The 12,336-nt window shown below is 40.1% G+C and overlaps 1 protein-coding gene across 2 annotated transcripts in view; it reads left to right on the top strand.

The window, feature by feature from the left end:
• Positions 1-12,336, top strand: part of LOC137183593 (transcription initiation factor TFIID subunit 4-like) — a 33,011-nt gene that overhangs the window by 3,744 nt on the left and 16,931 nt on the right. The window contains exons 3-10 of one of the 2 annotated variants that reach the window (XM_067590756.1): positions 895-984; positions 2,784-2,975; positions 3,160-3,282; positions 3,392-3,481; positions 4,769-4,960; positions 5,770-5,845; positions 6,046-6,151; positions 9,048-9,217. In XM_067590756.1, coding sequence (XP_067446857.1) covers positions 895-984; positions 2,784-2,975; positions 3,160-3,282; positions 3,392-3,481; positions 4,769-4,960; positions 5,770-5,845; positions 6,046-6,151; positions 9,048-9,217 — 1,039 coding nt within the window. Of the gene's footprint in view, positions 1-894; positions 985-2,780; positions 2,976-3,159; positions 3,283-3,391; positions 3,482-4,768; positions 4,961-5,769; positions 5,846-6,045; positions 6,152-9,047; positions 9,218-12,336 lie in introns of both variants that reach the window. The other variant, XM_067590755.1, reaches the window with a different exon arrangement.

The following is a 12,336-nucleotide window of genomic DNA, read 5'->3' as shown; positions in this document are numbered from 1 at the left end:
CAGATGTCGGGTATCTGCAGGTCCTGAGAAGTCTTTCATTTAGTCTCCTCAAAACGTCCTTCAGTATTAAAAAGTCTTAAAGTTATACTGTCTCTTTCCTGCTGTAGTAACTTTTTTATATTTTGTTTCGATCTTGCAGGAGACCTTCAACATAAAAATAATATTCTAGACTGTTAAACTAATCGCCAACTATTTGGATCATTAATCTGTAATCATTTTGGGTCATTTTTTTAAGAAAAAAATGTGCAAATTCTGTGATTCCAGCTTCTCAAATGTGAATATTTTCTGGATACTGTAGTCTTCTACGACAATAAACTGAATATCTTTGGGTTGTGGACAAAACAAGACATTTTAGGGGTTTTGGGGAACTGCGATCAACGTTTTTTCTGACAGATTATAGACAAAACAACTATCAATTAATTCATAATGAAAATAATCATTAGTTGCAGCCCTTTAATATTCAGTCGACTATCATATAAGACAAGGACAAGCATCAAATTCTCAAATTTAAGAACATCAAGCCATCAAATATTTGGCATTTTTGCTTTAAAAAAACGACTAAACAATTAATCAGTTATCCAAATAGTTGTAGGTTAATGTTTTATCGATCGATTTATCAGCTAATCATTGCAGTTGTGAGTTTTGGACTGTTAGTCGAATAAAACAAGATGTTCGATGACGTCACTCTGTGCTCTAGAACAACGTGACGGACATTTCTCACAGTTTTTTTGTCAGCAGATTAATCGATAATGAAAATAATCGTTGGTTGCAGCTCTAGTTCGTTGTGTCTTTATATGAACTTTGAGCTGACGGTGTTACTGCTCATACTAAGATGTCCCATGATGCTTTGTTGTTACATAACATCATCTGTTTGTCCCCCCCTGTTGTCCGCAGGTTCCTGGTACGACTCAGACCGTCCGCCTGGCTTCTCCCGCTCAGACCAGACTGGTTCAGTCTCCCTCTCCCTCCACCACCACTGTACAGGTGTGTTTCCCATCACCAGCTGAACCAAACTCATTCCTGGTAGATGACGTTGTAACGTTGCATTTCTACTGTTTATCTTGCGATTGTTGAGACGAAAGATAGAATATTTGATGCCATGATAGTTTTATAAACCTCTGTGCATTGTGTTCTGGTGTCTGATAAACCTTCAGACTCATGGATCTGTTATTCAGACTGGATCAGATTTCATCACAGAAGTAGTTGTTCCAACCCTGAGGTGTGAGGAAAGGGAAGCAACCTAATGCCAGTGTATTCTGGCAAGATCGACTACTTATTGTTTAGTTGGAAAGACTTGACTTTTGGATGCTGGACAATGATAAGGAGATCTTAGAAGAGCAACAATGAGAAGGGCCAGCATGTGGTACGAAATCAAATAAATGATTATAATAAAAGGAACTGTCTTATCACTTAAACACAAATAAATATAAAACAAAACCTTACTTATGTAAGGCGCCTTCAGGCTGTGCGACAACAACAATCGTGTGAGTTTGTGAGTTTATTGCATGTCATATTGTGCATAAAAAAATCTTGGTTGCGGTCTGTGTGTCAGACTGTACGATGTCAGTCTGAGGCTTTCAGATCGTGAGATAAATGTCGGTGAATCGTAGTCGCTGCGAGGTAAATAGAAAAAAGGAAACGAAAGCAGAGAAACGTCACACAAGCTGCTTTTTGTTTCACCTAAACTTTATTGAACAACTTCGCTTACGAAAGGTCACGTTTGGCCGGTTCGTTCTGTGTCGTTTCGTGTCGTGCTCTTGATTGGTTTGTTTGTAGTCGTGGCAACAGTCACGTTGTGAGGATTTGCTCTTAAATTTTGCCTCAGGTTGTCACATTTTGTCGGCGGTGCACATGTCTGACGGTGTTCCTTTTTAAAGATTAAAGTCAGGGAACAAAAGTCTCCTGTGTGCAGTAAACACACCACAGATTACATGATAGACTTATGATTGGCTCTAACAATTATTTCCATTATGAGTAATGTGCTGATTATTTTCTTGATTCATTGTTTAGTCTATAAAATGTCAGAAAAATGTAAAGAATGTCCGATATTAGATATACTTGATTGTCCCTGAAGGGGGAAAAATGGACTTTGACGTTAGTTCTGCACACAGCTGCAATCAACCTAAGCACCAGAGTCCTGGTCGCCAGCGGAGCAGCGCCGCCGGAAACACCGATATAATACAGCCCATAATTCCCCGTTATGATTCAATCCGATTAATCTTTCAAATCTGGAGGTTCTTCAGTGTCCAGCTTGTATGAGGAGGGGAGGGACTGACCTCTCATACAGGAAGTATTCTTGTTATAACTGCATCTGAAGTAACACCAGAGAAGAAGAGATGCTGTGTGAGTGTGTAAGGAGAGTGACAGATGTTTATGACAGTTCAGTGTTTGATTAAACGTTGCATAATTAACAACTTTTGTGGACTGTTGTTAGCACGCTAGTCATGCTAGCTCCCGCAGGTTATGGTTGCATCCCTACACACGCTGTTTCCTGTCTCTCTTTCCTGTTGGCCGAGCGGTACGAGTAAATTTCTCCAGGCGGTTTTCAGTCTGACTGTATGCACTTAAACGTATCTGTGGCTGATTTTGGAAGGTTTAGGCTCCATGTGACTTCTTTTACAAGCTGCTAATTCAGTAGTATTAACTTCCAAATGAATACAGTAAAATTGGACCAAAAGAAACGCTGATTATACTGTGAATCCTTCTGAGGAAGAGAGCAGATCATTAAATAATGATTATAATAAAATTCATTCTCTCCTTTTTACTGTGTCGTTTCTCAGAAGGCCATCACGGTGGCTCCTGGCGGTACAGCGGTGTCGGTGAAGATGGCCCCCGCTCAGAAGGCTCCGACGGTGATAACGCCGGGGGGGACGCCTGTGGCGAAGCCCGCCGGCGTGCCGTCCACCCCCCCGATGACCAGCACGACGCCGGCTCCGGCCGCCACGCCTGCTGCCAGAGTGACCGTGGTGTCCCAGGTCAGGGTCCAGAGCAACACCAGCTCTGAGTTCATCCTGGTTCACTGTGTTAGACTCATCTACGACACATTCAAGAGACACTTAAACATATAAAATAAGAAAGAAAGTTTGAGTTCATGTGAGTGTTACCTGACAAACTAATCAGCGTTGTTGTCTTTTATCGTGTCTCTCAAACTCCTGACAGGAGATGCAAGAAAACGTGAAGAAATGCAAGAACTTTCTGGCCACGCTGATCAAGCTGGCGTCCCACAACTCCCCCTCCCCAGATACCTCCAAGAATGTGAAGGCCCTGGTGCAGGACCTACTCGTAAGCAGTTTTTTAATTTCATGTGTGGATTCATTCAGGGGTTTCCAATGACCGACTTGTGTTGTTTTTTTTTTTCCTTGAGTCTAACTCCCGCCGTGTGTTTGTTCAGGATGCTAAGATTGAGCCGGAGGAGTTCACCACTCGGCTGCAGGCGGAGCTGAAGTCGTCTCCACAGCCCTACCTCATCCCTTTCCTCAAGGTAACAACACACTCACACACACTGCAGTCTAAAGTACTACTATCAGTGATATTACCACATCACAACCTGTGTACCTGTTACAGTACCGTACAGTCACTACTGCTCTTATTCTGAAAATTCTTTATTCTACTGCTGCTGCTGCTGCTAATATTACACTTCTTATCTTTTAACTCTGCTTCACTACTGCTGCTAATACTACTAGTACTACTGTTAGTACTTATTCCACTGCTTCTATGGGCACTGGTACTTTAACACCCACTACAGCTACCATCAGCAGCACCACTAACCACTTCCTGAGAACGCGAACCATCGCTGCTGCTGCTGTTATATTAATAGCACTATTAGCACCATTATTGTCTGCGGTATTACTGTTACTGCAGAGAAGAACAGAGATACATGTATAAGTTTTTTTTTACATTTTACACTTTTTTTAGAATTGTATTAGTTTGGATTTTTTTATTGCAATTCTTTAACAGTATTTGCAGTTTAGTAGAGCTGCAGTTAACGATTATTTTGATAATCATTTAGTCTATAAAACATGAAAAAACAGTGAAACATGTCCGTCACATTTTCCTAGAGCCTGAGATGACGCCGTTTAATGTCCTGTTTTGTCCAAGCAATAATTAAGTATAATGTAAGACGAAGAAAAGTAGCAAATTCTCAAGTTTAAGAACCAAAACTATCAAATATTTGGCATTTTTGTTTAAAATAAGTTACCTGAATGATTAATCGATTATCAAAGTCGTTGCCAATTAATTTTCGAATAATAGTTGTGGCTTTATGGTTTAGTTTCTGTAGATAATAAAATTCAATAAGGTATAAAGTGAAATGTATAAGAAGAATGGAAGTAATGTTGTTTAATTGTTAAAGTGTGTGTTATTGCTTTATGTCATATATGATATAATAACATGAGGAAATGTTGCCTGCTCTTCATCTCTGGATCCTCTTCTTCTAATGTATCTCAGCTAATCCAGGCTAACATGTTGATATCAGGCTAAAATAATCTAAAAATTTCTCCACGTTCACACCTGTATGAAAGTGAATCATCATCATCTGGAAATTAGCTCTTACAGTATGTTCATCCTAAAACGTCTTGAACCATCTCACTGTGAATAAGCCTGGACTTTTATAGGTTTGGGCTTTTGGATTTGTTGCTATGACAACAGCTCTAGATCATGAGAAATCCAGACTTTTGTCAAATCAAACTAACTAACTAACTAAGATCACTTCATCGTAGCACCACCAGCTGTTTAACCCTGACGTGTGTTTTCTGTTTTTCCTCCACAGAAAAGTCTCCCCGCCCTGCGTCAGTCTCTTCTCAACAGCCAGCAGTCTCTGACGACAGTCCCCCCCAGCACCTCCGCGCCCCCTCTGGCTGCCCCCGGCGCCGTCACCACCACCGCCATCCAACCGCGGCTGCCCATCAGTCCCGCCACCAGCACCGTCCGACTGAACGCACCGCTCACAAACACAGCTCTGGTACGAAGATGAAACATCCCCAGAAAAACATTTTAAAACTCCGCTGCTGCTTCGCTTTCGTCTGACGCGACACATTACTGTGCTGTAGATTAATAGTTGCTGAATCGTCTCCTCATGTGACGGATTACAGAAAAGAAAATCCTAATTTAAGGGCTTGTTGGAGCGTTGTTGACCTCGCTGGATCTCCGGTGTAAAAACAACATCATAGCGACTTTGTTTTAACGCAGAAACATGATGGAAGTCATGTATGAAAAGTCAAACACATGTTGAAAATCCTGCATCACAGTGTTTGTGTGTGATCGACAGTCAACTATCATGAAAAAAAGTATTTTTTAAAATGAAAACTGCTAAAACTCTCCATTAAAGATCCCCTCTAGACGTGTTTTAAGACATATGTAAGAATACTCTACATGGAATAATAGTTTTTCTCTTCTTTTTTTTCCACAAAAAAGTTAAATTACCTTGTTAAAAATACTTCTAAAGTTTAACTGCTGGACACAAGATGTCTCCTGCTTCACTGAAAAGTCCTTTCTCAGTGTTTGTGCACTGGAGTTAGTTGCATACTGGACTACGATTGGCTCCAAACCAGTTGTGATGTCATAAATCCTGCAGGTACGTCCAGTGAACACAGAGAAACGTTCAAAACAACCTCTGCACATGCATCATTCTGCAACATCATCACAGTCAAGAACAAGAAGAAAAACACATTTTAGAGTGGAGGGGAACTAAATCTACATCTCAGACTCTCAGAGTTTCTGCTGTTTTTGTATTTTTTAATGTCCCCTTTTTAATTTTTCTTTTGTCTTCAGGCTGTGGGCAGAGCAGGAGTGCAGACTGTGCAGACTCGTTCACCTGTTGTCGTCAATCAGACTCTCAGACCTCAAGGTGAGTCCAGCAGCGTCTGCAGTTCACTCCGAGCTGCTGGAGTCCAACCAGCAGATGGCAGGATTCACTTCTTCTAACTAACACAGCGGAAATATTCTTTCTTTACTGTAAAAAATCTCCAGATTTAGTGGAAAAGATGTCAGCTGATCTTGTTATTTGATATTAAATGTTGGTTGTTTTTTTTTCTCCCCCTCCATCAGGTGCACTTGTAAGAGGGCCCGCCACCATAGTGGGCAAAAGTCCTATTCACCTTGCAGCCCAGGCCAATCAGAAGAAACTGAGTGACCCAGGGGGCGGGACTTTCAGGTGAAGTAGAAACTCATTGGCAGGCTGTTTGGAGGTCAGATTAAAGCAGCTGGAGGCCAAACATTATATAAATCACACACACGTTGTCTTCATCACACAACAAACATGGAGACGTTTTCTCATACTTATGAATTCAATATCATATAATTATGACATCACCTTATTGGAAAACTATGTAGGATATTTACCAAGGATATCACAAATGACTTTAAGGGCATAAAAGCTGCACTAAAGCCGTATTCAGACAGGAGGAACATCACAGGGGGAGGTGGTGCTTCTCGATAATTGAACTCTTGGTTCTGGGCGGCGTTTTAACCACGTGGAAATGACAGGATCTGTGATAGACATGGCGCTGGAGACGTAAAGATGAGGGGAAAGATACCGCGTGAGGTGAGAGTCAGAAATCGTACTCCTACTGCTCGGAGGCATAACTCAGTCAAATCTGAACACACAGACATTGATTTCATTCAGTGTGACTTACACTTCCCAAGAATATCATTATCTCTAATGTCCTTTAACGGTAAACCTCCATAAATACGTTAAATTATAGAAAAAAGAAGCTTCAGAACTTGCCTGAGAATCATCAGATTTTTAAGTTTTCTTCAGTAATCCAGTGATAGTTGTCTTTACATCCATGGCAACACTGCAAACAGGAGCTGCTAATTCAGCAGACTTTAAACCTGCAGTGACTTTTGTCTCCCCCTTCTGGTAGTGAGAGTAATTACACAAACACTGTTGACATGTGCTCATGTCATAGACTCCTCCATAGACTCCTCCGTCACTACTGTTGTGGCTGTAAAACGGTGGATAAATTGTTTTGAGCGTCACGACCTCCAAGAAATGACTTGTTCTGCTATCTGAATTTGATCCATTCAGTTTAATAACATTTGGAAAGTCTAGAAGAGCTGCATGATTAAATTATTTTCTCCCCAGTCAAGTTAGTGGAGGGCTAAACTAGAAGTCTCAGGTGTACATGCTGTATCTCTACCAAAAACATCAGAGCAAATGTCCAAATAGGTGTAATTTGGAGAAACTGACCACATATTTGGAATCTAAATGGTGACTTTCTCATCTGAAAAAATATTAAAACTTTAAAAAAGTGACATTAACAGTCCTACACTGAAAATTACAACACCTTCTAGTCTGTTGCGTCAGATTTGCTGAGGATATTACATCATGTTCGGCATCCCGTCCCATCCTGACTGGTGCTCGGCCCTCAGGTGATACAGAGAGATTTACCTGGCAGTGACAGGCTTAATCAGCATTACGTGAACTCGTTTGGCAAGAGCTCGAATGTAACAGATGTTCATTTATATGTAAAAGTCCCTCACACACAATATAAACAAATATGGTGTAAAAACGGGTCTGAAAGGGAACAGCAGTACCTGCCTGCAGCGGACATTACAACAGACCATTAGATGAGCTTTTATGGGGTCTTGATGGTTTTATTTTATTCTGTCATCATATTGGCTCCCAAATTGGCCGATATGCTGGTGTTAGCATGTTTCCATCTATCAGGTTTGCAAAAAGTGTTTAAAAAAAACTTTAAAATACAAGAACGTCGCTCCAGATGAGATTTAAATTACAGGATTAATCATCAATCATCTGTGTTGATAGATGATGATTAATGTTCTGTTGATCAGATCACAACTGAGCTCATAATTACAACATCTCATAATGACAAGATGCATGTTCTCATTTAAGAGCTCCGATCAGAAGAAAACATCTGTCATTTTTATGTTTCCACATGTTGCCTGTCGTCGCTTTCAGCCTCTTGACGCTCAGTGTTGAACTTGTAGTTCACCTACGAGCCACCAGATGGCGGCATGTGTTCACAGTGCCGATAACTCGCCTCTCTCATCACATGTCGCCGCCGAGCACCAGGGGAACAAACTTTTCCTGCAGTGTTTCAGCTGTGGTCCAGATGGATCACAGTTCTGGCTGTGTGAGTTGATCTCATGATGTCTGACAGGGAAACATCTGTGCACACACACTTCACGGAGCAGGAGGGAGGAGGTTTTACTGCAGGTGGCACCTCCTCAACCCTCCCATGTAACTCTGAATGAGCCAACTTTAGTACAGTCAGAATAAAGTGCTTTTAATGCATTTATTTAACTAAAAGTTTCTTTTTTTTTTTAGTGAGATGATAAGGATAATGCACCTACACACACACACGACAAGCAGACATTTCCATCTGACATGAAAAAGTGATTGATTTATAGCAACCTGGAAATATTTAGACATTTTTGAAACTAGTTTGGTCACACGGCCGCAGTGACACGACAAGAATCTGAAGTCAGAAACATACTGAAACAGAAAACATCAGAAACATACTGTTACAACAGTATTAACACTAAGTAAGTAAGTAAAATGTATTTATATAGCACTTTTCACAGACATTAGTCATAAAGTGCTTTACATGAGCATGATGCCACAAAGAAATACACAATCTGTAATAAAAGTACACAGTAAAAAACACAAAATAAAAATACACAATAAAAACATGGAAGCATACTCAAACACCTGTCTAAAAAGGTGTGTTTTTAGATGCTTTTTAAATGAATCAGCAGAGCAGTGAGGGTGCAGGCAGAAGACTCCAAAGCTTTAGGTGCCACGGCCTCAAAAGCTCGATCACTAACACACAAACTAACACATATTAAAGTCATGTGAATCACTCGGTGAATAAAAAGCTGAACACAGGTGATGCACCTAAAATAACCTTACACCTTATGTTAAAACTACTACAGTAAAACTACTGGTTACCCTGGTAACTCCTGAGGTAACTGGGAGGTCAGTTTCCCGTTGTGTCTTAATTCTAATATTTGTGTATTAACGTGAAGAAAACATGCGGCTGAACGCAGCTAACCTCTCCGCTCTGCCTCTCGACTGTCCTCAGAGATGACGACGACATCAACGACGTGGCGTCCATGGCCGGCGTCAACCTCAACGAGGAAAACGCCCGTATCCTAGCGACCAGCTCGGAGCTCGTCGGCACCAAGATTCGCTCCTGTAAGGACGAGTCTTTCCTGCCCACGGGCCTGCTGCACCGCCGCATCCTGGACACAGGTACGGTCACCTGTCAGCGGTTAGTGTGTGTGTGTGTGTGTGTGTGTGTGTGTGTGTGTGTGTGTGTATATGTGTGTGTGTGGTGGTTCGGATCAGTGAAACTTCGGGGTCAGACTTTGATCTGTAACCTCAAATGTTTGATAAGAAGCTCCAAACGTTTGAGGAGGAAATAGATCCTGTTTTTACTGTGTATCATCCGTGATTGCAATCATATTTTGTGATTGTTAAATATCATAAATGATACATAATATTTAGTCTATGTTAAATTATTGTTATCATTATTATATTGTTATTTGTTTAGCACTTTTCAAGTTAGACGGCATAAAAAATAATCACAAATATACAAAGAAAGACACAAGAACAGCAAAATACAAGGACAAAATTAAAAGAAATTTACACAAAAATCATCCAAAAGGTAAAACGAGTGAAACTATTAAAATAAACGTAAAATCAGGTGGTTGCACAACTGAGCTGTTTTATGTAAATTAATAAGACTAGTTGTTAAAATGTGTCTCAAGAATGATTTTAAAAGCAGAAACAGTGTCAGCGGATTGAATACGAACTAGAAGACTGTTCCAAAGCTGAGCTGCCAGTACAGAAAAAGCTCGATCACCCTTTGACCTTAACCTGGAACAGCCAGCAGGCCGAACCCAGCGGATAGAAGAGGCCATTTTGGACAGAAAGGGGTTAAGAGTTCACTGATGTACTCTGGCGCCTGGCCACGTAAAGCCTTGTGAGTCATGAGTAAGACTTTAAAATGGATTCTAGAGTGAGATTCTTCTAGTGAGAAGAGCGTTTGGCTGCAGAGTTCTGCACAGTCTGAAGCTGAGCTGCAGCTCGAGCACTGAGGCGGGTAAACAAGGTGTTAACAATAGTCATAGCATGAATAATTTTCTCTGTATTGTTCAAAAATAAGATTGCTCTGATCTTGGAAATATACCTGAGTTGGTAGAAACATGATTGTACCAGTTTTTTGTATGTTGAAGATAACGACCAGGTTCTTAGCAGCGCCCTTAACCCATAAGAACCCACGGTGACACAGGTCCTTGATTTTAACTCATGAAGTCCCAAAGTGACATCTACTGAACATCCTGGTGCAGTCATGTGACAATGCGTGAATCTGTGTACCCATGACATCACTTCCAAAACGGCAGTGTGGTTGGTCAGCAAATGTGACAGAACTAGCTAATTTTAAAAAAGCTTGTTTTTTGTTACTAAAGGTAGGTTTCAACCCATTTAATAAGAAGTCCTGTATTACATTTAACCTGTTCTCACCACATTTCTTGAACAAATTGATATAAAACAAGTTAGGGAAATATCGTTATGACATACATGTTACGTTACAGATCTTTGACACTAAACGTAGAATTTCAAAAAAAAAAAAAAGTTCATAAATGTGTTCCTTGTGGTCCATTTGGTCTGTTTTATATTCCTCATAATTTTCCTTTAAGGAGAAATGGGTCCGGGTTCTTATGGGTTAATATTGGAATATATACGGAGGTGCCCGGGGCCGATGATAAGCACGTCCGTTTTGTCAGAGTTTAACTGCAAACAGTTTTGTGACATCCAGTTTCTCACATGAAACAGCTCTATAGTGCGGCCAGCTTGTTGCATTTAGAGGGTTTAATGGAGAGATATAACTGTGTATCGTCTGCATTAACAGTGAAATGAGATGTTATGGTGACAGAGAGAACAGAAGTGGTCCTAGAGTTGATCCTTGAGGTACGCCACATGTTGTCTGTGCAGTTGAAGAGATGAAAGAATCAACAGAGACATATAATTTTCTATTTGACAGATAGGAGGAGAACCAGGGCGGCTCCGGAAATGCCCACACAATCTTTCAAGTCTATTAATTAGAGTGATGGTGTTGAATGTTGCAGCACCAGTACAGAGCAGTGTCCAGAGTCTGCAGCCGTTAATAAATCATTTTGAAGAGCTGTTTCGGTGCTGTGTAGCTCGGGGAAATCCAGATTGAAATTTCTCAAAGATGCTGTTGTTATGCTGTAGTTCTAAAACAAGTTTCTCAAGAATTTTGGAAATGTTTGGTAATTTTGACGTTGGTCTAAAACATTTCTTGAGTCTCTCAGAATGATTTCTCACATGTTTGAGAATGAAAAATGATAAAATGTGATTTCCAGTTTGGATCAATGTGAAGAACAACATGATGACTATTTAACTATTTTGGTTTTTAATATCTAAACACATCAAAGAGAAAAGGCTCTTTGTGTTACTGTTACATTATTTCCTGTCATCTAACTGTAGTCATATTCCCTATAAACCTGCATTTATCTGCTCTTTGGGTGTTACAATAAATAAATTTCCATTCAGTTGTTTTTAACGGTGAAAAAAAAACAATCTGTGAATATCACAGAAATAGTTGTTATGCTTGTCTGAGGTGGAAAAGTTATTGAAGTATTGATAAAAGCATCACTTATGTTTCCACTCCACTGAAGAGCTGAAAACATCAGATCTGTGTGTTGAGCGATGATGAGGAGACGGTAACCTTCCTCAAATCAATACATGAAACAAACAGAAATGTCATATTTCTACGTGGTTTTCCATCGTTTGAGCTTTGACTGCTGCTCTTTTAATGACGTCATCTCGTTGTGTCTTCTTCTTCTGCAACGGTTTAATGGCACCGACTGGAGAATTAGCGCCACCTGCTGTTTATCTCCTAATATTCACACAAAAGCTGATAGATGGAAATTAGCATTAATTCCAATTTTCTTTCAACCATTTACTGGTTAAAATTTGAGCTACAGTTGGATGGAAACCTAGCTAATAACTCTCCAGTGCTTACATTGATGCGTTGGAGATATGAACAGTTAATTATTGCTGTCAGCTGGCATCAGCACTCTTTAACTTATCAATGAGGTTTAGATATCAGCGGATATATATCAGCTGAAATGTGACAAGAAGCTGCTACAGGAAAGCAAAAAGATGTGTTTATGGTCATTTATAAACATTATCTCCACCAGTGACAATAATAACTAATGATGAAGTTTGTATAATCAGTCAAGTTAAGTTTGACTTTAATTTTTTTTTTTACGTTTTGTAAATAGTTTCATTGTGATGTCACTGAAATGCCACATGTGACCCACAAATTCTGTTTCTGCTTC

The sequence above is a fragment of the Thunnus thynnus genome, chromosome 5 (assembly GCF_963924715.1).
Source record: "Thunnus thynnus chromosome 5, fThuThy2.1, whole genome shotgun sequence".
In the NCBI taxonomy this organism is placed as follows: domain Eukaryota; kingdom Metazoa; phylum Chordata; class Actinopteri; order Scombriformes; family Scombridae; genus Thunnus; species Thunnus thynnus.
The sequence above is the reverse complement of the archived record's forward strand: the minus strand, read 5'-3'. Positions and strand labels throughout refer to the sequence as shown.